Source organism: Dipodomys spectabilis, unplaced genomic scaffold (genome assembly GCF_019054845.1).
Source record: "Dipodomys spectabilis isolate Male_0828 unplaced genomic scaffold, ASM1905484v1 ptg000067l, whole genome shotgun sequence".
Taxonomy (NCBI): Eukaryota; Metazoa; Chordata; class Mammalia; order Rodentia; family Heteromyidae; genus Dipodomys; species Dipodomys spectabilis.
This window is the reverse complement of record NW_024870744.1, coordinates 7,671,010-7,698,500: the sequence shown is the minus strand read 5'-3', so window position 1 is coordinate 7,698,500 and position 27,491 is coordinate 7,671,010. Positions and strand designations below refer to the sequence as shown.

Genomic DNA, 27,491 nt, shown 5'->3' with positions numbered 1-27,491 from the left:
CACCAAGCCAGTGCATGGGAAGTTTTATTTATACCAATGGTGAGTGGAATAAAAAGGCTTTTAAGACATTTGATCACAGTTAAAATTACTTGGGATAGGCTTGTATCCACCTCATCTGCCAGGAGTCCGACGTAGGAACTTCTTGGCCCACAGGTATGATGTAGCTGCACATAGTCCGTACCTTTGGTTGAAAGAAGTCAGGCTGTAAGCATGGAGCTAGGTGGTGTTGAGAAGGGGAGGTGGCTGAGGCTTACCAGGTAAGGATGTACTGCAGGTGCTCATTTCGCAGAGTCACTCTGGTCTGTCCTCCAACAGGGCCTCCAGGGACTGTGCTCTCTGTAGAAACAGTGGGCTGTGTCCATCTCCATCCCAGTAGGACCTTTGCTTCTTGTAACCCACCACCCATTGTCCCTTTTTTACTCAGAACTTGCCAGTGTCTCCCAGCACTACATGCTAGGGTGGAATCAAGAACCGCTTGGCCAGGGAGGTAGAGCAGGGTATCTACAATAGCAGCTTTCTCTTCTGGGGTGGGCTGATCACAACGTACGGAAGTTGGCATCAATGAACACTGGTTCTGCGCCTGTTGTCTTGGCCATAGCTTCCAGGTCCCGATAATGCCAGTGGTTCCTTTCTGGGTTGTTCTCAGGAACGAAGGGCTTCCTGGTTTCTGTTAGCCTTACTATGCCAACTAGGTCTACTTCTCCTGCAATCTACAAAGAAAGGCATGACTGTTTTTTACAGGAGCCCCATTCTCAAGCAGGAAAGACCCATGTCCCCACTGTCCTTTACCTGGCCTTTCTGGCGGGTCTCTGGATTTACTTTCTTCATGGGGACAAACCCTCTGTTTACCAGGATGGTGACTCTAGAGTGACCAGAATGGCAGGTCAGGTGGGGAGTGGTTTAATTAATGCTAACGGCCTTACGTCCCTAATGGCCTTACGTCCCTACAGAGAATCAAGCAAAGGCTTGGTCCGTTTAATTTTGTAGTGTTAAGTAGTCCAGGGTTTTGGGCTGGGAATGTGGCTCAAATGGTAGAGCACTAACATTGAACAAAATAGCTCAGGAATAGTGCCCATGCCCTGAGTTCAAGCCCCAGGACTAGCCAGAAAACCCCAATCCAGAGCTGAGTATTTGTATTTCACTACTAGGCTGTATCTCCCCAGGCCCTGGGAGTGTGATGCTGGCAAAGCCCCCTGCCAACTACTACCCTTCACCAACTAGGCTTCCAAAGTTGCTGGTACACACAGTACACTGCCACTTCTCTGCTGCTTTCCTTCATGTGCTTGGCCTACAGCAGTGTGCTATACCCCCCTTTTCTGGGCTCTACAGTCTTTTCAACTGTGGCAGCTGAAGTATACAAGAACCAGCAGCATCTGGGTCCCACCTGAGATCCAGAGACTAGCAGCCCCCAGGTGCTCCTTTTCCATGCTCTTCCTATCTGTTTTTTGTGCCAATACTGGCATTTGAACTCTGGGCCTCAACTCTTAGTAGCCTTTTTTGCTTGAAGCTGGGCACTTTACCACACCTCCATTTCCTATACACTTTTTTTTTGGGGGGGGGGGTATTGGTCATAGGTTGCTTGGGAGCTGTCCCTCAGTTCTTCAGCTCAAGGCTAGCGCTCTACCACTTGAGCCACAGCACGATTTCTGATTTTCTGGTGGTTTATTGGAGACAAGAGTCTCATGGACTTTCCTGCCCAGGCTGGCTTTGAACCACAATGCTCAGCTCTCGGCTTCCTAAGTAACTAGGATTATAGGCATGAGCCACTGGCACCCAGCTTGTTCAACTTTTTTTTTTTTCCCATGGTCGTGGGGCTTCAAGTCTGAGCCTGGGCACTGTCCCTCAGCTCTTAAGCTTAAGGCTAGTGCTCTACCATTTGAGCCACTGGGGCATTTCTGGCTTTTTCTGCTTACATGGTTGGTGCTGAGGAATTGAACCCAGGGCCCCATGCATGCTAGCAAGCACTCTACCGCTAAGCCACCTTCCCACTCAATTTCTTAGTTCAAGATTCCCTCTAGGCAGCTGGGGGGTTTCTGCTGAGATACTCCTGCTGGCCTCATGCTGCATCACAGTGGTCTAAGTGGCTATCAGAAGATTCCCCAAAAGAGGGCCTAAGTAAACCCTCTTTCCATCTGGAGATTAACATACAGAAGAACCTATTAAGTGGTAAAAGAATCGTTAAGAAGGTTGCCTAATGTCAGAAGAGGTTGCCTAATGCCCTTTGGATATCTTAGATTCCTCAGGATTTTAGCAAGGCTAAGCATTGGGAAGGACATAAAAATCAGTATGCCCTAAGTACCCCTGCCAGGCCAGCCAGGCCCTGCACAGTTCACTCACCCCAGATCTGTACAGTGGAAGGGAGTAACAACATAGGCCCCACTTTCTGTTGAGGAGGAGAGTCGGCCAGCCTCTTGAGCCTCACGAGCAGGGTCCACCATGGTTCGTGGCATCATGTACAACTCCCTGGAGTGGTCAAAGTGTCCCCTGACTCTCACTGGCCTATACTCCAGGCTTTTCAGTTCCAGCGGGCTACAAGGAAAGGGTAGATGAGCTGTAGCCAAAAAAGGCCCAGAAAAATAATGTAGAAAAGTGAAGGCTGTGCAGAGTGTGACAGCAGTCTGTATCCTCAGCTGCAGGACTTAGATGTCATGGGGAAACAGTGCCCTGTCCAGCTTTTTGAGAGAAGCTAAGTGTGGATTCTTACATGAATATCTCATGTAAGACACATAAAAGCACACTGTTATTTGCCCAGAATTCATCTTTGTGAATTGTCTTTCCAGAACACAGCCTTTTGCATTCCAGGCACTTTTTCAAAATACAGAATCTCGTGAAGACCCACGTTATCTGTCTTCACCTAAGGACTAAGAGTTATCCCTACAGTGCTATAGAGTGGTGTCAGCACTGTGGAAGATCCCTCTAGACCTGAAAAGCAGTGAAAACCAGCATCAAAAATAAGACATTTCTGCATCCATCTGGTGGCCTGAGGCAACAAGTAAGCTGTCAACAGCAAAGAACAACTGGTAAGGATGACTGAGACACATCAGAGCAGGCAGAAGCAAAGGTGCAAATACTAACCACAAGTGAGACCAGCCCTGTGTGTACCCATACTCACTCTGCTGGGAGAGGGATGGGCTCTGCCATGACTCTAGCCTCTAATTCTTCAATCAGTTTCAGCTTCCACTTCAGACGCTGGACCTACAGAAACAAGAGAATGAGCCGAGCAGATGGTAGCAGGGAGAACAACTCAGAGAAGCCCAAGCTGAATGCCAGACTTTACCTGCCAAGTTCCCAGGCCAAAGGCAGTGGCGGGAATGAGGAGCAGAAACCACTGGAGAAAGGAGTCATCTTCCACTTTCTCAGCAGGCACTTCTGTGGCTGAACTGCCATACCTGCTGGACCTCTGAGCCACTCCTGGAGGAAGTTTTACAACATTGGCATAGGACCAGAAGCCCTCAAACAGCACTGGGTAGTCAATTCCTCAAGAAGATTCCACCAGGCCAAGTGATGGTGACTCACACCTGTAATCCTAGCTACTCAGGAGGCTGATTACCTGAGTATCATGGTTCAAAGCCAGCCCAGGCAGGAAAGTCCAATTAACCATCCCAAAACCAGAAGCAGAGAGTTCAAAGTGGTTGAGCACTAGCCTTGAGCAAAAGAGCTCAGGGACAGTGCCTAGGCCCTGAGTTCAAGCCCCAGGACCGACAAAAAAAAAAAAAAGACTCCACCAACATAACCTCAGAGAATGTGGTGCAGGAGGGAAAACGCAAAAACCTCAAGTCACCACCCTAAGCTGCATACAGCTGCGCCCAGTGTCTCCTAACCCAGGCTACACCGAGGACACATTCAGCTTGGGGCTGTCTGCCGCCAGCCATGACTGTGTTCGGAACCACCACCGTCAGGCTTTCGTAACTCCAGGACGCGTCAAGGCGTGTTCCGCAGTAACATGCACGCGTCCACTCAGACCAGAAGCACCTAAAAGGCAGCTAGTTAGCTCGTCGGTAGCTGAAGCAGGCCCCTCAGCCAGGCACCAGAGCTGGCTCTGCGCCACCACAACGCGACCTGGTCCCCGGACAACGCTGAGAGTAGTTCTGGCGTTGGCGTTTCCACCGCTCATCACGAGTAGAAAGGCCGAGGGAACCTAAGCTTCCGGGGGAAGGGCCCCGTCGGTGGGGGCCTCGGCCACACTACGGGGGGACGGCGAGCCGGCTGCACCGGCCGGCCGGGCGCGGGGCCACCAGCGACAGCCCCGGGCTGCGGGGGGCGCCGGGGACACCAGCGATGGCCCCGGGCTGCGGGGGACGCGGGCCACACCAGCGACGGCCCCGGGCTGCGGGGGGCGCGGGGACACCAGCGACGGCCCCGGGCTGCGGGGGACGCGGGCCACACCAGCGACGGCCCCGGGCTGCGGGGGGCGCGGGGACACCAGCGACGGCCCCGGGCTGCGGGGGGCGCCGGGCGCGGGGGGCGCGGGCCACACCAGCGACGGCCCCGGGCTGCGGGGGGCGCCGGGGACACCAGCGATGGCCCCGGGCTGCGGGGGACGCGGGCCACACCAGCGACGGCCCCGGGCTGCGGGGGGCGCCGGGCGCGGGGGGCGCGGGCCACACCAGCGACAGCCCCGGGCTGCGGGGGGCGCCGGGGACACCAGCGATGGCCCCGGGCTGCGGGGGACGCGGGCCACACCAGCGACGGCCCCGGGCTGCGGGGGGCGCGGGGACACCAGCGACGGCCCCGGGCTGCGGGGGACGCGGGCCACACCAGCAACGGCCCCGGGCTGCGGGGGGCGCGGGGACACCAGCGACCGCCCCGGGCTGCGGGGGGCGCGGGGACACCAGCGACGGCCCCGGGCTGCGGGGGGCGCGGGGACACCAGCGACGGCCCCGGGCTGCGGGGGGCGCGGGCCACACCAGCAACGGCCCCGGGCTGCGGGGGGCGCGGGGACACCAGCGACCGCCCCGGGCTGCGGGGGGCGCCGGGCGCGGGGACACCAGCGACGGCCCCGGGCTGCGGGGGGCGCGGGCCACACCAGCGACGGCCCCGGGCTGCGGGGGGCGCGGGCCACACCAGCAACGGCCCCGGGCTGCGGGGGGCGCGGGGACACCAGCGACCGCCCCGGGCTGCGGGGGGCGCCGGGCGCGGGGACACCAGCGACGGCCCCGGGCTGCGGGGGGCGCCGGGCGCGGGGGGCGCGGGGACACCAGCGACGGCCCCGGGCTGCGGGGGGCGCGGGCCACACCAGCGACAGCCCCGGGCTGCGGGGGGCGCGGGGACACCAGCGACGGCCCCGGGCTGCGGGGGGCGCGGGCCACACCAGCGACAGCCCCGGGCTGCGGGGGGCGCGGGCCACACCAGCGACAGCCCCGGGCTGCGGGGGGCGCGGGCCACACCAGCGACAGCCCCGGGCTGCGGGGGGCGCGGGGACACCAGCGACGGCCCCGGGCTGCGGGGGGCGCGGGCCACACCAGCGACAGCCCCGGGCTGCGGGGGGCGCGGGCCACACCAGCGACGGCCCCGGGCTGCGGGGGGCGCGGGCCACACCAGCGACGGCCCCGGGCTGCGGGGGGCGCCGGGCGCGGGGACACCAGCGACGGCCCCGGGCTGCGGGGGGCGCGGGGCGCGGGGCGCTCTCCGCGGGCCCCGCCCCGCCCACAGCCGCAGGGACCCCAGGACACCGCGGGGCCCCCCCCCCACGGGTCCCCGCTCGGCTGCCGGCCGCAGCCTCCGCGCCCGGGCCTCACCTGCGCGGGGAGGAAGCCCGAGGCCGCTGCTCCAGGCGGCGGGGCCGGGCGGGCCGCGGCGGCCGGCGGAGCCCGGGCACGCGAAGCCCACCCACCGCGCCCGCCCCGCCCCGCCGCGGCCCGCGCCCGACGGCCCCACGCACGCTCTGCGCAGCAGCACCGCGGCCTGCGGGCCCAGCCGCCGCACCGCGACCGCCATGGCCGCGGCCGCCGCGAGCACTTCCGGGTCGGCGCCTTAGCTTCCGGGAGGGGTGTTCTACTTCCGGGACGCCCGCCCCGCCCCGCCAGGCGCGCACCGCGCCGCGCCCGCGCCATGGACGAGCCGCCCGAGGACGTGAGGGCTTTCCTCCGGCAGCACCCGAGCCTGCGCCTGCTGACGGATACCGGCAGGGTCCGTCCCGGGGCCGGGGGGCGCGGGGAGGGGAGGGGGCCGGGGGAGGGGCGGGGGCCGGCGTCTGACCCGCCCCGCCGCCCGCCCGCAGGTGAGGTGCGCCCTGACCGGCCACGAGCTGCCCTGCCGCCTGGCCGAGCTGCAGGCCTACGCTCGCGGCAGGAAGTACCGGCGCCTGTCGCGCGCCGGCCCGGCCTTCGACTACGCCGAGTTCGAGCCCCACATCGTGCCCAGCACCAAGCAGCCGTAGGTGGCCGGCGCGCCTTCCCCCGGAGGACCTGCCCCTCGGCGACCGTGCCACGCGGGGCCGCGGGGCAGGCTGAGCGCCGCGTTCGCTCGCGCTGCATCCCAGCTGCTCCAGAGGCTGGGGTCCGATCGCGTTTCCAAGCCACCCGCGGCAGGAAAGCCCGTGCCACGATCCGACTTACCACCAGAAAAGCCGAAGTGGGGCCGTGGCTCAGGTGGTAGAGAGCTAGCCTTGAGCGGAAAACCTCAGGGACCGTGTCCGGGTCCCGAGCTCAAGCCCTAGGACCGCAGCCCCCCCCCCCCCCCCCCCCGACTGGACACGCCGTGGAGCCTTCTGATGGCGTCTTCGGCGAACCTGCCCCTGCGAACCGTCTTTTTTGTCTCACAGGCACCAGCTGTTCTGCAAACTCACCCTACGACACATCAACAAAGCCCCGGAGCACGTGCTGAGGCACACCCGCGGCCGGCGCTACCGGAGAGCACTGCAGCAGTGTAAGTTACTGGAAGCCAGAGACGCCAGCAGGGCAGAGGGGGACCATGGTCACCTTCCAGACATCCTTGGTTACACCTGACAGTCCGGGCACAGTAAGGAAAAGGGAGGTGGTTTGGGACCTCACGGACTTCCAACATAGATGGGCACACAGGTACAAGCAGGCTGTGAAGGAACTTGCAGTAAGTAAGTATTGGGTGGGACAGAAACTACTGTGGAGGAAATATCTTCCAGAGTTGCTCCTAGGGGACCAACCTGTGGTCCTCTGGGACTGGGAGGGCTGACAGCCTCCACCAGCATGCAGTTTGGGGCAAGCTAGGCTGCAGAGGATCTTAGAGGCTGTGGTCAAGGCTAGATCTGGTGGGAACAGATTAGCGGCCTGTGGAAGATGGAGGGGGACTTGGCAGGGAGGTTGTGCTGGGAAGGCACCGTCTGTGACTCAGTCCAAGGCTGAGTAGTCAATGCTTGGTCGTCAGGGGAGCAGGGAGAGCTGCTTTTTTGTTCTTAAATTCAGGGCAGCTTAGCGAGGAAGGCCAGTGCTTAGGCACTGTAGAGCTGTGCCTGAACCAAGAGGGAGCTTCCCTGCCTGAGTTTGCAGAGGGGACTAGGCAGTCCTGAGCATCGTAAAGCCCCAGGAGAGACAAGAGTAGGAAAGTGACCACAGGATTGGACCTGGCACCCCTCACCAAGGCAGCTAAGGTATCGTGCGGACCAACCCTGGCTAGATTCTGGTGAGGGCAACGTCTGGCCTGAACAAGGCAAACATGGAGACATACAGGTGAACACGGGAGGAGGATGGGGACAGGGGAGCGGGTTTGAGTGCTTGCATCACTGTCCCGCCCCTAGTGGGGGCAGATGGATGCTGACTTGAGGCTGAGAAGATGCAGAATAACAAGGTGAGGGGTTGGGCCTACAGTCAGGGTTCCTGGAGCTAGCAACAAGACCATTGAGCTACGGTGGAGAGAAACACACACACACACACACAACTTGGATGGACTGTGGAACTGAGACAGGAATGATCTGGAAGAGTCAGAATGTGGCTGTGGGGACATGCTGGGGAGGCGGCGGCAGGCAGTGGCAGGAACCAGACGACAGCAGAGCTGATATCCCCCATGCTGTTAGACTGAGGGTCTGGCTCCAGCAGATCCTCAGTATGTGAGCACAGCAGAGGGATCCCCAGTAAGTGCCTTCCATGAAGCTTCATACTGGCCTTGGAGCTCCAAGCGCAGAAGGGAGGGTCAGGCAGCTACATGGAGCAGCTCCTAGGGCATGTCCCCACAGTGCTGAGGGGGAAGACTGGTCAGCTGGTGATAGGCTTGTGTCTTGCCATGGGGCCTCACAGTGGGTCTGCACACTGCCCTCGCAGAAAGCTTCTTGTAGCCTGGCCTGGTGGACCTGCACCCCTCTCTGGCCTCTGGGTAGGACCTGAGCCCAGCTGCCCACTCACTACAGCTCTGGTCGCTATCTGGTGGGGTGGAGATCCGGGGCCCTGACGGAGCAGCCTCCGTGGGCTATCACCATGTCCAGAGGCCCTGGTGGCACTGAATACCAGTGTAAGCTGGTTTGTCTCCCAGATGAAGAGTGCCAGGAGCAAGGAGTGGAGTATGTCCCTGCCTGCCTGCTGCATAGGAGGAAGAGGAAGCAAGTCCACACGGACGGGGACGGACCTGGCCTGAGAGCAGCGTTCTGGGAGCCAGCCTCCAGCGATGAAGGGGAGAGCCCGAGTAGTGACGACAGCATGACAGACCTGTACCCGCGTAAGCAGGCCCCGTGCGTCCTGCTAGCACCACGGCCATCTGGGCATTTCCCCCCTCAGCCTTGCCCCACCCCATCCCGAAGGCCAAGTGTTGGTGTACCTCCAACAAGCCTGAAACGGTGTCTATTCCTTATAATAGCTGAGCTGTTCGCCAAAAAGGACCTGGGAGGACAGAAGAATGAGGATGGCTCCACCGACTTTCTGACAGACCAAGAGGAGGCGCGGCCAAGGCCCCCAGGAGAGGCAGACACTGAGGACAGAAAGGAGACGGGAGTGGACTGCAGGCAGATGTGTAAGCGGAGAAAGGTGAGCTCCTACCTGTGGCCTAGTATATGCCAGGCACACCTTCCACAAGCTATTTCACGCTGACAAGGAACATGGAAACCACAGTCTCCAGAAGTTCTGAGCTGGGGAGCTTGGGCATGGCCTCGGGAATGGCTTGACTTCTGAAGACCACCTTTCCTCTGCTACAGGGTAGGAAACAGGGCTGGGGTTAAAAGGTCTTTTTTTTTGGGGGGGGGGGGTCCGGTGTTGGGGCCTGAACTCTGGGCCTGGGTGCTGTCCCTCAGCTCTTCAGCTCAAGGCTAGCGCTCTACCACTTGAGCCACAGCGCCACTTCTGGCTTTTTTTTTCTTATGTGGTGCTGAGGACTCGAACCCAGGACCTCAAGCATGCAAGGCAAGTGCTCTACCACTGAGCCACCTTCCCCGCCCCAAAGGTCAAAGTTTTTGAGGGGATCTACGGCACCCTGTTCCAGGCTGACAGTGCTCTAACCCAGCACAGAAAGGCCTGATGGCATGTCCTAGGCATATAGAACCTTCCTCATGGGGTCCGGAAGGCCTGGTAACCTAGCCTTTTCTCCGCTTTGCCACAGAAACAGCTTGGGTCATTGACCAAGAAGCCCAGGAGCTTCAACTCCTTCAAGCAGTTGGGGTAATGCAGACTACGGAGACCCACTCACGGCTCCCACTGTCTCTTGACTTGCTGGAGTTCTGACACGAAGGCAGCGGCAGGGCTTCCCAAGCTGTTCCGTGTGAGGCTGCTCTGGGCTGCGGCGAGCCTGGCCAGGCCCGCCCAGGCTGGATGCTCCCATAGGATCACACCGCATACCACAAATGCCTTTATTTATTTTGATGTTTCCAAAAATCAAAACATTTTCAAACACAACTAAGATATAAAATACAGCATAAAAATGAGATTTATACCTATCCCCACATAAAGCAAAAAGCATTTTCAGTTATTTTTCTAAACCAATGGGTAGACTGTTTCTTTCTCTCCCCACCTGGCAGTCCATTGAAAACTACCAGATGGAAAGTGGGCCCCTAGACAGGCCGCTGCTGCATGGCAGGGCTGACCAAACACTTGCTCCCAGGCTCCACTCCACAAGTCATGTCACGCGACAGGGCCAAAGGGTGTGTGTTGAGGCAGTCTTGCTGTGGCGGCATCCACACGGGCCTTTCTGTAGGATGAGGGGAGGCCTTGAGGCCAGAGTCTTTACTACATCTTACCTAAATGGTGCGATGGGGCAGTCTGTGAGGCTCAATGGGACACAGGGAGGGTGCTGGAAAGGCATCACTGGAGCAGGTGGATCTAGGGTGTTATGCCAGTGGACTGGACTAAGGGGAAACCCAGAGATGGCCCCTTAAGAGACTACTGGAGTGGACAAGTCTCCACCATATCCCCCCCAGGTTGTGTGGGTTTGTCCCCACGAGTCTAGGGGAGATCCAGAGATTGTGATTAACCATGGCATTTCACTGTCATATGAACATGAGACACCTTCCCTCACCCCCCAAAAAGAGAAACACAGTGTAAGGCAATGTTAGAAAACTTTAAATACAGGATCAAGATCAAATCGGTAAGGCATCACAGATTGTAAAAAGCAACCTTGGCTGCATTCAGCAAACAGGATGACAGAGAGCAAGCAACAGCCTTTGGAGGTGGTGTCGGGGTGGCCCAGCACACAGCCTGGACTGGAGGAGCACTGCTAAGCCGGGGTGGAGCATGGCCTGCAGGCTTCAGGCATTGCTCTGAGGTTGAGGTGACTGGGTTGAGCCTTGGGTCTCCAGTGCTGGGGCTAGTGTCGCTGCTAGGCCGCAGACTGCTGCTCCTCCCAGACTGGTTCCATGGAGGGGCCAAGCATCCTGTGTGCAGCTCCCTCACCAGCTCTCCCCACTGCCAGGCTCCAGATATTTAGTCCCTGCCTTGAGCCACTGAAGCTCCCAGGGTGTTTTCCACCCACTGGCACATGGTGCGTGTTCAGCTGAAGTCAATCACTTCGCTGTCACCAGCAGCCTCAGTTGCCCCTCCAATACTGCACCATTCTCTGCGTCTGGGGGTTTTCTAAATGTCTTCAGTGATTCTAAAGTCTAATGCAGGGGCCAAAACAAGGTTGGAACCACTGGTAAGATTCTAAACCAGGGGTTTAGCCGTATGGTTGATGTTCAGCTGGACCATCCAAAATCATTTAGTAGGTTTGAGCTAAGGGTGTAAACTTACAAAAGAAAAAAAAAAAGATAGACAAATGTGTCTGCTCACAGTACAGCTTGAAGGCCCTCAACCCACCCCCCCCCCCCCCCCGCCCCAAAGAACTCAAAGCCAGATGGACAGGCCACAACCCACCAAGCTGCTGGCTCTTAAGCCCTGGCGGGGAGTAACGGCAGGCTGGCCAGCCTGGCGGGGGGGGCGTGTTAAGGGCGGGCTGGCCGTTCAGCTAGTTGTTCAGCTTCCATACTGCGGTTCCAGAGCAGACTTCATCAATTTTCAAATGTCTGCAAATAAAGTTCTCAAAACATCGGTGCCTTTACCAAGGGAGGGGAAGGGAAAAGGACACATAAATGCTGGCAGTTGGTGGCTCCACCCTGAACCAGTCCTCCACACACTGTGGGCCTTGACCAGGGAGAGGAGGGAGCTGTCTGTTACCATTCTTTCTTCTTTTCATCCATGGAGACGCCCCCTGGGCCCAGGGCCACCACCAGGAGCAGGCCTCCGATCACGGACATGGTTTGGAAGAAGTCGTATTTCAGGAAGTCATGCATGGGCTTATAGACTGGAATGGTCCAGAAGGCGTTGAAATACACGTTGATAGCAAACAGCCAGACGACAAGAGTCAAAGCTGCCAGCTTGGTTTTAAAACCAATGGCCACTAAAATCATCAGAGCTGTACCCACAATATTCTGGATGATCTGCACAGAGAGAAAGTAAAGTCACTCAGACTAAAGGTCGGGAGGAAAGCAATGCTGTTTTTTTTATACACATGGCCCGATGAGTGCCAGGCTGACGCATTGCTATTGAACAGCAGTGGTGGTGGTTTTTAAATACCACTTGCTAAACCTGGAAGAAGTTTTGTATCTGTTAAAGATGGGACGAGACGATGTTAGTGTACCTCGCCAGCGTCGTGTGTTAAGACTGGATACCCGATGACCTAGGGTAATAGCCGGGGGGGGGGGGGGGGGGCGCCGGGAGGGGAGGACGCAGCTCTTGAAGATTGAGTCCGGTCACTGGAGTGGCTTTGTGTTCAAAGTGGACTTCCAGGCTTGCCTCTCTCACCTATGTCACTACTGCCTTGGGCCCTGCAGAGTCCTCAACAGCAAGACGACCCTCACCAGGTATGACCACCGGACCCTGAACCTTCTGGATTCCAGGCCATGGTTAAAACATTATGCTTTACTAATTAAACTCTATAAACTGTCCAGTCCATGGTATTCAGCTAAGCAGTAAGAAAATGGCTGAGAATGAAAATATGTACCAAGTAGAAGACTGTTGTTACACAAACACCTGGAACATGGTAGTGTGAACAGAGCATTTGGGACAGTTCTGGTAAGGGCTCAGGAGATAAGAAGACAGATTCTGGAACTTCTTAGTTCCTTAGTGACTAGAACTCCGATAAAAGCAGTAGTAGTCCGACTCTGTGATAACTCAGAAAGTGGACATATGACAGCAAAAGATGTAAAGCTGGCCATATGGTGGCCAGGCCTACACTTAACAGATACACTTAACAGTTCACCCGGCAGAAGGAACTTAGAAGCAGCAAAGTGCTCAAGGCTGCATGGCTACTTTGGGATGGGTTCCAGTGAAATGGAATAGAGGGGACTGAAAAAGAGACAATCCATAACCAGGTACCAGTGGCTCACACCCGTAATCCTGGCTACTCAGGAGGCTACAAGCTGATGATCAAAGCTTGAAGCCAACACCCGTAATCCTGGCTACTCAGGAGGCTACAAGCTGATGACCAAAGCTTGAAGCCAACTGGGGCAGAAAAAACTACAAAAACTACAAGTGTGTGTGTGTGTGTGTGTGTGTGTGTGTGTGTGTGTGTGTGTGTGTGTGTGTGTGTGTGTGTGTGTGTGTAGCCAACTGGGGCAGAAAAAACTACAAAAACTACAAGTGTGTGTGTGTGTGTGTGTGTGTGTGTGTGTGTGTGTGTGTGTGTGTGTGTGTGTGTAGCCAACTGGGGCAGAAAAAACTACAAAAACTACAAGTGTGTGTGTGTGTGTGTGTGTGTGTGTGTATGTAGCCAACTGGGGCAGAAACTACAAAAGTGTGTGTGTGTGTGTGTATACGCACACAGGCAAATGTACACATACAGTACTGGGACTTGAACTCAGGACCTGGCACTTTTGCTTGGCTTTTGACCAATCTGCCCAGTCTAGCTTTGAACCACAATCCTCAGATCTCAGCCTCCTGAACAGCTAGGAATACAGGCATGAGCCATTGGTATTCAGCTTGCTAGATTCTCATTTCCAATTAACCAACAAAAACCCAAAACTGGAGGCATGCCTCAAGTAATAAAAGTGAGAAAAAAGCCAAGGGAGAAGAATGCAAGGTCTGAGAGTTTATATACTACTGCCACAAAACAAAACAACAACAACAACAAAACCCTCAATTTATGATCAAAAGGGAAACAATGGAATTTGAGGATTTCTCAGCTTGGCCACATGGTAGAAGATAAAAAATCATATTCAGCTGACCACTCAGGAGGTTGAGATCACAGGAAAGTCTGTGGGACTCCCTTCTCCAATTAACCACCAAAAAGCAGGAAATGGAGTTGTGACTCAAGTGGTTGAATGCCAGCGTTGAGCAAAACAGTTCAAGGACAGTGCCTAGGCCCTGAGTCTAAACTTTAAAACTGGCACGCGTGCACATACACACAAATCATATTCAACAAGGAAAGTAAGTGGAGGCCAAATTTTTTTTTTTTTTTTGATTGTGGGGCCTGATCTCTAGGCCTGGGCACTGTCTCTCAGCTCTTCAGCTCAAGGCTAGAGCTCTACCACTTGAGCCACAGCGCCACTTCCAGCTTTTTTCTGCTTATGTAGTGCTGAGGAATTAAACCCAGGGCCTCATGCATGCAAGGCAAGAGCTCTACCAATGAACTATCTTCCCAGACCCCCCAATTTTTTTTCTAGTGGGCTGAACTTTTTTTCTAAACAGGGTCATGCTATGTAGCATGGCTAGCCTGAATTCACAATCCTTCTGTCTCAGCCTGCTAATTACTGAGATTATAGGCATGTTTCACCACATCCAGCTAAGCACTATCTTTTGGGGGGGGTTGGTCATGGGGCTTGAACTCTGGGCCTGAACACTGTCTCTCAGCTCTTCAGCTCAAGGCTAGCGCTTTACCACTTGAGCCACGGCACCACAGCCTGGGCTGGCTTTGAACTGGGATCCTCAGATCTCAGCCTCCTGAGTAGCTAGGATTGTAGGTGTGAGCCACTGGTGCCTAGCAAGCACTATCTTTAGTGTAAAAGGTTTGGGGAAGATTAAAACAAAGTCTCCTAGCAAGAGCAGACTGATTTACCAAGATAAGCTTAAGTGTTGGGCAGTGGATCTGTCATAACTCGATGACCCAATCCACTCAGCTACCTAGTCACAGCTCGCTTCTTCGACACACTTTGCCTGGCCAACGCTCCAAGCTGGCTTTGCTGATAAGAGCTGGCACGCAAAACAAATCAGCACAGGTATGAACCACAGGAAGGAGAGAAGTTAAAGTCGGACCTTGAGTGAAGGCGGGAGGCTGGGATCTGCTGAGAGGCAGATCCTTGGCATAAATAAGTGAGCTGGCAGGTGGGCACAGGGAGACAGGGCCTTTGAGAAGGCAGGAGTACTCACAGAAAAGAAGCTGGCATCAAAGTGAAGGAGGGTCATGAACATCAAGACCAGTAAGACTCTGCCTCCGAGCTGCATGTACTGCTTGGGAGAGCTCTCACGCATGGTGGGGACGCCCGCGAACATGCTCTTCCCTTCAGACCGGGACTCCGCTAAGAGCAGCAACAAGCCTCCTCCCAGGGCCAGGTTCCTGAGGAACAAAATGCCAGCTAGAAGCTAAAGCTCCTGGGGCACCTGTCCAACAGGCCAGACCAAGGCAGATCTGACAGGTGTACAGCACGGTCCTTCATTCTCTTTCTCCAAACCAAGTGTCAGCCTCAAGTTGAACCGTCAGTGAGAAGCCACCTGGAGGTGCTCAGAACCAAGTTCTGGTTGGTCTCCATTCTCACTGAGAGCCTCAATCAGGGGTGAGGAGAGAGGACTCATTCTCACCCCAGTACTGGGGCTCTGGATGCAGCACAGGCTATGCCGCACCCAACACTACCCTGGGGAAAGTGTTTATAGCTGCAGGGAGGGAGGTGAGGGATGGAGGACTGAATGGGAAGCACCTACCTCATCAAAAACTTCAAGTCCCATAAAATGCTGTAGGCAATCGTCTGAGGGTATGAAAGAGAAACCCGAGTCAGTGTTTTCAAATCAACTTCTGTTAATACCACTAGCCAGTTTATACAACATAAAGAATATGAAATACACAAAATTATTTTAGGACATGGAGGGCAGACTGGAGCACAGTAATTTGGTTCCATATTTCTCAAGGGGTGAGGGATGACCCTTGAACCTAAACATCAGAGGCTGTGCCTAGAACTTCCTAGAGAAAGTGGTTCTGAGACTACCAGTCTGGATTGAAAATCTGCTTTAAGTCTTTTATTTCTGCTCACAGGAAATGGAGGAAAAGATGGCTTAGTACTTGGAGCTGGCACCTGCTTGGGAGCAGCCTCCACAGCCTGCTCTGGCCCTGGTGCTTCTGAGCCTGCAAGGAGGAAATGCTAGTCACCTCTCCACAAGGAAAATTAGCTTGAAGCAGTCACACCTGCAGAAGGCTGGTCTGATGCTCAGCTCTACAGGGGCAAAGAAAAATGATAGCCAGCCACATACTTCATGAAACTGGTCCTGACTCTGAGAGCCACACTGTGCCCCTCGTACCTGCAGTGCTATGATTCCAAAAAGCCCGAAACAGGCATACTGTACGAAGTTCCTGCTCAACACCAGAATGCAGCCAGCTAGAAAGAGGACGGCAAGCATTAGGACAACTGCACATAGCTTCTGGGCAAACCCATACCACCACTCCACCTGACCTTCTGGTCCAGCTGCAGACAAAGTACCCCTTCCCCAAGCCAAACCACCACCCCACCTGGCCCTCTGGTCCAGTTGCAAAGTACCCCTTCCCCAAGCCAAAAGCAATTTCTGGGAGACTGAACAATAGGCAAGGTGCACAAGACATTATCTGGACTTGAACTGTCCAAAGCATGGGTGCCTTGCTGGGCCAGAGAGCAGGCCATTTCCCAGCACCAGAGGCCCACCAGGAACAGGACTATGACTGTTCTACCACAGACAGCTTTGTATGCCAGTCCTGGGGCTTGAACTTGGGGCCTGGGTACTCTCCCTGTGTTTTTCCTCAAGGCTCGTGTTCTACCACTTGACCCACAGCTCTACTTCCAGCGTTTTTGTTTCTTGTCAGTCGTGGGGCTTGAACTCTGGGCCTGGGTGCTGTCCCTAGCTCTTCAGCTCAAGGCTAGTTCTCTACCACTTGAGCCACAGCACCACTTCTAGTTTTCTGGTGGTTAATTGAAGGTAAGAGTCTCACAGATTTCCCTGCCCAGGCTGGCTTCAAATTGTGATCCTCTGATCTCAGCCTCCTGAATAGTTAGGATTACAGGCACGAGCCACCAGTACCTGGTTGAACTGACCAAGACTGGCAAGCACAAGTCTCCTTCTCCCAAGGGAGGAAAACTGCTACCCAAAACAAAGCCTGTCTATCAGGAGGAGGAGGATCTAAGTCCCCTTTCCCTTCTGACCTAAATTATCTCCTTTTTAGACACCTTCGTTAGCCACTGGACTCCAACAAGGACTCCAACAAGGACTGCATCTAACTTCTTTAGCAAACCCCAAAGCAATGAGCCCAGAACTAGGTACAAAAACCCCAAACACAAGATGGGCGCTGGTGGCTCACGCCTGTAATCCTAGCTACTCAGGAGGATGAAATCTGAGAATCGCAGTTCAAAGCCAGCCTGGATAGGAAAATCTGTTGAGACTCTTTTTTCTTTCTTTTTTTTTTTTTTATTTTGGTTGTGGGGCCTGAACTCTGGGCCTGGGCGCTGTCCCTCAGCTCTTCAGCTCAAGGCTAGCACTCTACCACTTGAGCCACAGCGCCACTTCCGGCTTTTTTCTTTTTGCTTATGTGGTGCTGAGCAATCGAACCCAGGGCCTCATGCATGCAAGGCAAGCGCTCTACCACTGAGCCACCTTCCCAGCCCCCATTGAGACTCTTATCTCCAGTTAAGAACCAGAAAACTGGAAGTGGCACTGTGGCTCAAGTAGGAGAGCACTAGCCTTGAGCTGAAGAGCGCAGGGACAGTGCCCAGGCCCAGAGTTCAAGCCCAACGACTGACAAAAATCACCCAAACACAGCCTAGTGACTCATGCCTGTAAATCCCAGCTACTCAGGAGGCTGAGATCTGAGGATCACAGTCCAAAGCCATCCTGGGCAGGAAAGTCCCTACGACTCATATCTCCAGTTAACCATCAGAAAACCAGAAGTAGAGCTGTGGCTCAAAGTGGTAGAGTGCTAGCCTTGAGCAAAAGAGCTCAGGAAAAGCACCCAGGCGCTAAGTTAAAGCCCTATGACTGGGGGAAAAAAAACCCACACAGAGAGCTGGTAGAACCGATGAAGACCCGCCTGTGCTGGAGACCCTCAAGAGAGAGCAGAAAGGACTGAGAGTTCGGAAGGCCTTCTCCCAACACACTCTCCTCGTAATGCTGAGTGTTTCCTGGAAAGGTCAGTCCTGGCTTAACTGGAACTGAGATTTCTACCTTGGGTGGGGGCTAACTCTACCCTAAACTGTGTGGGAGACTGAGGGTAGACTTAGGTTTATGCAAATTGTAAGCTATTTACAGTTTAGCTCTTCTTCCCAGAATGAGAAGGTCATCTACCACTTGTATACAAAACCTTGTCTCACATTGAAGTTTGTACTTCCTTGCACAAGACCAATAAAAACCTTGGTTAATGGAGCGTTGGGATCTGCCGCTGACGTGAGGCTCCGGGTCTTCTAGTACCCCAACCTCAGTTCCACAGTCCAGTCTCCGTTACTGCCTCGCTCCTGGTCGCCGGGGATCAAGGAGCTTGCAGCCAGTTGCAACACTCAAGTCCACACGCACTGTCCCCATCACCACCAACCCTGTGCTCTGGGCCTGGCATTACAGAGGGAACAGGGGCCCTGAGGCATCCGGACAAGCTCCAGAGCCACTTACTCAGCTGTCCAAGCAGGTTGAGGAACACGAAGGATGAGGCCAGCAGGTAGCCACAGCTCCAGGTGGTGTCGATGTAGTCACGCTGTTCACTCCACTGGAACCACATGCGGATGCCGTCTTCAAGGAAGGTGCTGATCAGGCAGAGGCGCGCCACGTGAGGCAGGTACTGCTTGGTGACTCGCAGGAACTAGGGGCCACAGAAGGTGCTGGTGAGGCGGCTGCAGCCTGGAGCCCAGGACCACGACAGGCACTTCCCAGGGCAGGTGAGTGAGCAGTGGGACAGGAGAGACAACCAGCACTGGGCAAGAGCCCTCAGCAGCCCCGGTGCCTCCCCAGGGCAGACGGTGGGCTCCACCTGCTCCGGGAGCTCCCCTGAAAGTCTGGACACACAATAATCCAAGGCTCAGTCCCAGAGCACAGACCCCACAGGACGATGCCCTTCTGTTATTGCCACAGCCACAGCTTCTATGTTCAGTTAAAGGCATGCACAGCTGTCCTGGGCACCGGAAGATGTTCAGCAGCCAACACCCCTGACCTTCACCCACAGATGTCATGACAGACCCCCAAACATGGTACCAAAATGCCTCCATCATTGCCACAATCCAGCTCCCTGTGTTACATTCAGAGCACAACTCCAAAGGGATGAGGGCTGGGCGCTGGTGGCTCACATCTGTAATCCTAGATACCTAGGAGGCTGAGATCTGAGGATCACAGGTCAAAGCGAGCTCAGCAAAAAAGTCTGTAAGACTCATCTCCAATTAACCAAACAAAATGGAAGTGAAGCTGTGGCTCTAGTGGTACAGTGTTAGCCTTGAGCAAAAAAACTCAGGACAGCATCAGGGGCCAGCGTTCAAGCCCAGGACAGACACAGACAGACAGACACACACACACACACACACACACACACACACACACACACACACACACACACACACGGGGAAGGGGGGGGAGGGTGGAATGAGACCCTCCCACCCCCCCCCACACACACAGGGTGGGGAGGGGGATGAGTCCCCCAGGCTAACCTGGCTCTAAGCAATGCTGGGAAAGGTTGGACACAGCTAGATGCTGAGGCCTGGCCCAGCATCTCCCCAGTGATGAGCTCCTCCAGACAGAATAGACCCTACAGAGATGATGGCCACATGGTTTGCCAGCCTGCAGGTGCCACTTGTACAGTTCTCCAATGTCCAGAGCAGCAAAGGGCAGAAGAGTGTGGCTGGGAAGGTGGCTCAGTGGTAGAGCGCTTGCCTTGCATGCCTGAGGCCCTGGGTTCGATTCCTCAGCACCACATAAGCAAAAAGAAAAAAGCCAGAAGTGGTGCTGTGGCTCAAGTGGTAGAGCACTAGCCTTGAGCTGAAGAGCTGAGGGACAGCACCCAGGCCCAGAGCTCAGGCCTCACGACCGGACCCAAAAAGTAAATAAATAAATAAAAGAAAAAAGCCAGAAGTGGCGCTGTGGCTCAAGTGGTAGAGTGCTAGCCTTGAGCTGAAGAGCTGAGGGACAGCCTAGGCCAGAGTTCAGGCCCCACGACCAGACCCAAAATAATTTAAAAAGGCAGGAGAGAGCTGTGCATGCTGCAGAAGACTGGCCTTTCCCACCCCAACAAGCTCCCTCCAGAAAGCTCTACAGCCCACAGGGCAACTCAGCCCAACCATGCACAAAACATGGAACTGCCACAGCTATTGCCCAAGAAGTGTTAGGATGTTCTTAAAGCCCGTATAACCTGAGCAAGTTAAAAACTGCTGTGATGGACAAGCTCTCAACAGCAACAAGCCAATGTGTCAAACCACTGGCAAAGGTGGGGGAAAGCACTCAGGGCTTTTGTATGTCCCCGTGAATGGGACACTTGTGAGCGCTCAGTCAGGAAGCCAGCACACTCTGTCGAAGTCAGGTCCAAATGCCACGCAGGTGCATCACACTGCCCTTCGGAGCTGAGCCACACGGCCAAAGAATTCCAAGGAACACAAAGGCCTGGGGCTGAAGAACAGGAGACCCACCCATGGGGTGATGTGTCAGGCAGAGTCCACAGGGCAGAATCTGTCCCTTCCAGGAGCAGGCCAGTGAAGGTCAGCTGCACAGTCTTACTCCTGTATTCACAGGAATACAGATGTACGTACCAGTTCCCAAAATTACAGCATTTTAAAAGTCACAGGAATACAGAGATGTACATACCAGTTCCCAAAATTACAGCATTTTAAAAAGTTGTTTCAGGCCAGGCGCTGGTGGCTCACACCTGTCATCCTAGCTATCTAGGAGGCTGAGATCTGAGGATCACGGTTCAAAGCCAGTCCAGGCAGAGAGGTCCATGAGACATATCTCCAATAAACTACCAAAAAAAGCTGTCAAGTAGAGCTGTGGCTCAAGTGGTAGAGGGCTAGCTTTGAGCAAAAACAAGCCCGGGGACAGCACCCAGACCCTGAGTTCAAGCCCTGGGATTAACTATATAAAAAACAACGTAAAAAAATATTGTTTCAAGGGCTGGGACGGTGGCTCAGTGGCAGAGCGCTTGCCTTGCATGCCTGAGGCCCTGGGTTCGATTCCTCAGCACCACATAAAGAAAAAAGCCGGAAGTGGCACTGTGGCTCAAGTGGTAGAGCATTAGCCTTGAGCTGAAGAGCTGAGGGACAGCACCCAGGCCCAGAGTTCAGGCCCCACGACCAGACCCCCCCCCCCCAAAAAATATTGTTTCAAGGTCTCAAAACCAAAAACAGAGCCAGGCACTGGTAGCTCACACCTGTAATCCTAGCTATTTAGGAGGCTGAGATCTCATGATCGCAGTTTGAAGCCAGCCCAGGCAGAAAAGTCCCCATGAGACTGTTATCTCCAATTAACCACTCAAAAACCAGAAGTGGCAATGTAGCTCAAGAGGTAGAGTGCTAGGTTTGAGCACTAAGAGACTCAGGGACTGCACTCCGGCCCTGAGTTCAAGCCCCATAACCAATCCAAAAAAAGAGGTCCTCCATACATCCTGGTCAATGTTAGGGCTCCTGCAGAGCACCTACACACTGCTCCAGCAACAAGTGTGGGGCAGCTGCTGCCACATTCCACCCAGTCTCTCCTCATGCCCTAATGCTCTTGATGCGCTCAGCAACCGTGCAATCACCCCTTCTGTGGGAGAGATAAACACCATGTCCGTGGCTCCGGATTTAGCACTGCTCTGAGGATCGACCTGCACTTTGTGCCCCCATCAAGCAGCCTTGGCAATGACATGGGACTACACCTGGGCAAAAGCCACCACCAGGAGGTGTTGAACAGAAGCTGGACAGGTGGCAGCAGGACCTCCAGGGGGGTGGACCCCAAGACACCAGGAGGCAGACACCAGAGGTGTTCTGACTTGCTTCCAAATGAGCAGTAAGCCGATTCTGCTGACATGATTACACAGGGGCTGTGCCCACCCCAGGTAAGCAAACCAGCCCCACCCTGATGACGCCTGATGGGGCCAGATCCACCTCAGCATAAGGACTTTCACTGAGCATGCTCATTTGCCACCAGCAGTCTTCAAGACTGAGAACGTGGTTCAAAGCCTCCTGATGAGTCTGCTACCCTTAATTGGAGTGTCTGGGTCAATAGGATTAAAGAGCAAGAGGAGGGGGCCAAAAAGAGCAGGTAGGCCTCCCTCCCCTACCAGCATGGGTGGGAGGATCAACACAGTGATATGCACATCTGCAGATATTGTGCACTGAAATAAGCATGTCTGCTGCTTGGCAGCTCTGATTTCAAAGGCAAGCGAGAATGGGCACAAGGTGCCCCCATTTCATATGCATGCTGGCCACGCACCATTCAGATTGGTCCCAGACTTGCAAGGTGCCACTCCAGAAGGCATCTCATAGCCCCTGTCCTCTCAGCACAGCAGAAAGGAGTCCTCAACCCAGGCAGGACAGCAGCACGGCTGTGAGAGCAGCCATGTGGCAGGGACACAGGCACTGCCAGCGTCCCACACATCAGCCCATGCCGGCCACGAGCACCTGAGCCTGCCTGTGAGCATGGTTCTCGTTATACAACTTGGATGGCTTGCAGGAAGAGGCAAGTCAGTCCACCTCAATGAGCCTCACAACCAAGAAGGATGTGGCATACAAGCAACGAAACATGCAAGTAACTCAAGAAATGAGGAAACCAGGAGCTGATAGTTCACATTTGTAATCTTAGCTAGGAGATCTGAAGATAACAGTTTGCAGCCAGCTCGGACAAACAAATCCAAGACTTATCTCCAATTAACCAGCAAATAGTAGAGCTCAAGTGATAGAGCGCCAGCCTTGAGCTTAAAAAAGCTAAGGCAAGAGTGTAAAGACCAATACCAGCACGCACATACACACACCCATGAGGAAATCTGTCCCACAGAGTTACCAACAAAGAGGTCTGAAGGGGTTAGAAACAGAGACAGACCTGACCCAGACAGGACCAGAACACAGGGGTCATAACCACATAGCCACCTGGAGCCACACAGCACACAAGCATCAACATTCTGTTCGTGTTCAGGGCAAAAAAGAATTGAGAACACAGCCCTCAGTTCATAAGGATGTTGAGAAAAAGGCAGCTTTGGGGTTGCAACATTCAATGGCCCACAGCCTATGCATCCTGTGCTGAGCAACCACCCTGCACCGTGGCGTGAGCAGTGAGTCATGCGCCATTCACACGCTGCTGCTGCACCCACTGATGATGTCAAGGGCCCTCTGCCTCAGAATACCCTGATTCCTCTCCTAGGGACCTGGGGATGATGAAAGTTTGGCAGAGGCTGGGAGGGTGGCTTAGTGTGGAGTGCTCGCCGAGCATGCATGAAGCCCTGGGATCGATTCCTCAGCACCACATACACAGAAAAGGTCAGAAGTGGTGTTGTGCCAGCCTTGAGCAAAAGAAGCTCAGAGAAGTGCCCAGGCACTGAGGTGGTCCAGCCCCAGGACTAACCAAAAAAAAAAAAGTATGACAGAGGCTGGGAATGTAGCTTAGTGGTAGAGTGCTTGCCTAGCATGCATGAAGCCCTGGGTTTGATTCCTCAACACCACACAAACAAAAAATAATTAAAAGTTTGACAGAGCCGGGTGCCAATGGCTCACGCCAGTAATCCTAGCCACTCAGGGAGCTGAGATCTGGGGATTGTGGTTCAAAGCCAGCCCAGGCAGGAAAGTTCATGAGACTCTAATCTCCAATTAACCACCAGAAAACTGGAAGTGACACTGTGGTTCAAGTGGTAGAGTGCTAGCCTTGAGCTAAAGAGATGAGGGACAGCGCCCAGGCCCAGAGTTCAGTTCAAGACCCACAACTGACAAAAAAAAAAAAAAGTTTGACAGAAGTCTCACAAAGGGGAAGGGTGTGACTCACCTTCTAGGAAAAGCCACTAACCAGGCTCCCCTTTGCCTCCTCAATGCTCCCCAGAAGGGGGCGCTGGTTTTTTAACCTCCTGTCAAGACCTGAAAGCAGTCTGCTCCCCAGTCCTTCATGGTAGAGGGCAGGCAGGCCCTTGGTGGAGGTGACAGAGACCCTCACCATCAGCAAAACACACCACGTCAGGGGACACACTGTTAATAACAAGGCAACTAATGCTACACCCAGGGTCCAGGGGACCTTGATAAGACCTTCTCCTGGTGCCTCTAGCTAAACAAAAGCCTGGCCATCTCCTAGCTCCCAGAGCTAGGGTAGCTCTGCCACCCTTAAGAACAGGTAAAAGCACCAGAAGGCACAGCAGAGAGTAGGGCCCCCTGCAGCTTCCTGTCACCTTGGTGACAGCCACTAAGTAGAACCCATTAAGTGCTAATGCTCCTGGTTACCAGTACAAATGGGCTGAGAGGCTTACACTGCAGTCTAAAAACCGAGAGTAGCATCTGTAGCATACTGACGTTATTTTGGATTGCTGAGTTCCTGAGTTTCTGGTCCCTTCCAATCTGGTCTCCAATGGCTTCCTTCTGAACACCCAGCTCCTGTGGAGAGCACATCTCAGCACTTTCTCCACAGCCTGGCTTCTAAGGAGCAAGAGGACACCGTCCCTGGCTGCCAAGGGCAAGGAGGTTGATGCCAGGGGCAGAGATGCAGCTCACAAGAGCCAGCCAGCAGAAGCCAACCCATGTGCTCCCCGTGGACTGGCCTCTCCCATCAGAAGGAAAGGTCACAGGCCTCCACCCATCAGAAGGAAAGGTCACAGTTCCAACAAGCAAGGAGGATGCTGGCACCTGGCTAGCCTGCCTCAGCCCTGGGAGGATGAAGCCAGGGGCCCACCTACCACAGTGAGGGGATAACAAGGCAGTGTGCATGGAGACCTGGTCCACTTAGTACTGTCATGGCTATCAGAGTGCATCTGTCTTAGCAGCCCAGACTTTCTGGGCAAACCCATCACTTCACTTTTGCTTTTGCTTTCTGCAGACAAGTTTAGATAGAATGGATACAGCATATTATCTGACAGTGATCTCAGTAATTAAGACTCCATTCTCCTTCTCAGCAAGTTAGATCCTCATTGAGAAGCCTGGACTCTCTCTCAGCACCTTCTTTACTGAAAAACAGGTTTAAAGTATTACAAGTGAACGTTCAAGACAAAAGCAGCCCCTCGCCCCGACAGCTGGTTAGATTTTGGTGACAAAAAGACGTCATGTGGCTCTGTGCACCATTGCCCATTCACAGGTAGCAGAGATGGTCCTAATCCTGGTTCAGAAGATGAGGAGTCATACCCTGCCCCCCAGCCACCACTGCCCTCTGCCAGCAGCCACAAAGAAGCTCCTGAGACATTCTGTGCTACTACCCAGCTGGACTCCTATGCTGAAGGTAGGAGCCCTTCTGAACCTGGCATGTTTTCTAAGCAGCGGGGCCTCCTACCACACTAGCCAGAATGCCAGACCCTGGAAGCAAGCTACACAGGGCATTAGCCAGGGAGCTGGAGACCCAGGATTTCCCACTGGGCTGGTGCCACTGATCAGTCCAGGAGCCCCAGCCGGTATGACCTTTCTCAGCAACTTGGCTGAAGTTGGTCCTGTGTCCCCACTAGGGCCTTCCCAGTAGCATGATGCTGTTTGAAGCAAAACAAAACACAGGGAGAAAAACGATTATGTAAAGAGCTCCAGAACTTTCTTCAGTAGAAAATCTATCATTTGGTAGTTGGCAACAGCTTGACTGGAGACATTTTATCTGGGTTTGGTTATGAAATTCATCTGCAAAACTGAGGGCTTTCCAGGCTGAAGAGCGAGGTGAGTGTATGTACCTCTCTATTCCCTCGGCAAACCCAGCTATCTTTTTGAGCTGCTACTTAAGGAAATAAAACTGGGTCACTAAAAATCATGTCAATGCTGAGTGCTGCCATTGGCTCATGCCTGTAACAGTAGCTACTCAGGAGGTTGAGATCTGAGGATAGCTATTTGAAACTCACTAAGGCAAGTGAGACTTTTATCTCCAATTAACTACCAAAAAACAAAAAACAAAGCTGGAAGTGGAGCTGTAGCTCAAATGGTTGAGGGCTAGCCTTCAGTGGAAAAGCTTAGGGACAGTGTCCCAGGCCTGAGTTCGAGCCCAATGAGTCACACTCACACACACACTCGTGTCTGTGAAAACTAACGAGGCCCACCTGAGTCTTGGGAACTGTCTTTGTGAGGAACATACTTGTAAAGCTGTGTCTGCACACATCAAGCCCTGCCTGACCATAGGAGAAAAGTGATTCCTCCAAACTGCTTTTGAACGATCAGCCCGCACCAACAGACCCGACAGAACAGGGGGAGAAAGACGCCACTCCATCCAGCAGCAACTGGCCGGATAATGCTCACTTCTTCCACACACACACAGGTCGGCCTGCTTACTCAGTGCCACCCCCCCATAAAAAACCAAGAGCCGTCACCGCTCCATGCTGGCGCGGCCTCCCGTAGGCTACAGCCGGAGAAAGGCTGGGAGGTGGGCCGGGCACTGGCCCGCCCGCAAGCTCAAACGGCATAGCGGGACGCTCGGGAGTAAAGGGCGCTCGCCTACCGCCCCCCGCGCGCGCGGGCGCGGGCGCGGGCGCGGGCACGGGCGCGGGCACGGCGCACGCGCCCCGCGCGCTCGCAGCCCGGGTCTTCGCTCTTCCGGGACCGGATCTGCCCACCTGGCGGCTCTGGGACCGCGTTGAGCCCCCTCCGGGCTCTCCCCCGCCACCTGTACACTTCTGGAAGGGGGCCGGGGCGCGGGCCTCCCCTCCTCCCGGCGGCGTCCGGACGCCCGTTCACCGCAGCCAGGGCAGAGTCCACGCCCGAGCGGGAGGGGGCAGGCCGGGCCGGGGACCCCGAGTCCGGCCCGCCGGGGCAGGCAGGGGTCGGGGCTTCCCCGGGACGCGGCCGTGCCCCGCCCGCCCCGGAGGGCGCTCCATCGGGCCTCCCGCGGTTCAAAGGGCAGAGGGCACCCCCGCCCCAGCGCAGCGCCGAGCCCCCCGCCCCCGGCGGCCCGGCCGACCCCCGGGACGCTCCCGGCCCCTCGCCCTCCGGGGGTCCAGCCGCCCCCGGCCGCCCCCGGCCGCCCGCGGCCCCTCGCCCTCCGGGGGCCCGGCCGACCCCCGGGACGCTCCCGGCCCCTCGCCCTCCGGGGGCCCGGCCGCCCCCGGCCGCCCGCGGCCCCTCGCCCTCCGGGGGCCCGGCCGACCCCCGGGACGCTCCCGGCCCCTCGCCCTCCGGGGGCCCGGCCGCCCCCGGCCGCCCGCGGCCCCTCGCCCTCCGGGGGCCCGGCCGACCCCCGGGACGCTCCCGGCGGAGGGGGGCCGCGCCGGGCCGGGGGGGGCGGCGGCAGGGGGAGGCCGGGCCCCGCGCCGCGCCGGGAACGGCGAGGGCGTCCAGGCCGAGCCCCGGGGCCGAGCGTGCGGGGCGGCGGGCCGCACCTGGTCGGCGAAGTCCTCGGCCGTGCCCATCAGGTCGTTCTGGCCCATGGCGGCGGCAGGCTCTGCTGGCGGCTCCTCGGCGCTCGGCGCTCACGCCCGCTGCGGCCTCCACAGGAAGTGCCCGGCGGCCGGCCTCGCTGCGCGGCGGCGGCTCCAGCGGCTGCCACGTAGGCCAAGCCTTAAAGGGGCCGCGCCGCCCGCTGGGCTCCGCCCCGCCCGCAGCGCGCCCTTTCCGCGCGGGGCCGCCCCCGCACGCACAAAGCCACGCCCGCCACCCGTCGCCGCCCCGCCTTGCGCGCTCCAAGCCCCGCGCAGCGCGCTCCGGGCCCCGCCCTCTAGGCCCGGCCGGCCAGCCACAGCCTCCGTCACCACGAGGCACCGCCCATCGCGCTGAGGCCCCGCCCACCACTCGCCCTCGAGGCCCCACCCGTTGATCGTCTCCGCCCCGCCCACCTGGCTCGTGCCCCGCCTATTTTCCTCGGTCGCCC

The 27,491-nt window shown here is 56.0% G+C and overlaps 3 protein-coding genes across 4 annotated transcripts; 1 reads left to right on the top strand and 2 right to left on the bottom strand.

The window, feature by feature from the left end:
* Positions 1–6: 6 nt before the first annotated feature.
* LOC122108882 (surfeit locus protein 1) lies at positions 7–5,937 on the bottom strand. The gene is made up of 8 exons (XM_042680885.1): positions 5,739–5,937; positions 3,278–3,411; positions 3,113–3,195; positions 2,338–2,529; positions 790–862; positions 548–710; positions 255–336; positions 7–181 (listed from the first exon to the last, which is right to left on the bottom strand). The coding sequence occupies exons 1-8, from the start codon at positions 5,935–5,937 to the stop codon at positions 112–114; spliced, it is 996 nt and encodes a 331-aa protein (XP_042536819.1). The 3' UTR covers positions 7–111.
* Positions 5,938–6,018: 81 nt separating this feature from the next.
* Positions 6,019–11,295, top strand: Surf2 (surfeit 2). Of its 2 annotated transcripts, XM_042681053.1 has the most exons (7): positions 6,019–6,129; positions 6,221–6,375; positions 6,764–6,867; positions 8,440–8,622; positions 8,761–8,927; positions 9,270–9,299; positions 9,496–11,295. In XM_042681053.1, the coding sequence occupies exons 1-7, from the start codon at positions 6,052–6,054 to the stop codon at positions 9,556–9,558; spliced, it is 780 nt and encodes a 259-aa protein (XP_042536987.1). In that variant the 5' UTR covers positions 6,019–6,051; the 3' UTR covers positions 9,559–11,295. The 2 variants fall into 2 exon arrangements, with proteins under 2 accessions (XP_042536987.1, XP_042536988.1); XM_042681054.1 differs by lacking the exon at positions 9,270–9,299.
* A 101-nt stretch (positions 11,296–11,396) lies between these two features.
* Positions 11,397–27,165, bottom strand: Surf4 (surfeit 4). The gene is made up of 6 exons (XM_042681051.1): positions 27,004–27,165; positions 18,195–18,381; positions 15,870–15,946; positions 15,279–15,322; positions 14,730–14,916; positions 11,397–11,803 (listed from the first exon to the last, which is right to left on the bottom strand). Exons 1-6 carry the CDS (start codon positions 27,049–27,051, stop codon positions 11,537–11,539), a joined length of 810 nt encoding a protein of 269 aa, XP_042536985.1. The 5' UTR covers positions 27,052–27,165; the 3' UTR covers positions 11,397–11,536.
* Positions 27,166–27,491: the final 326 nt, after the last annotated feature.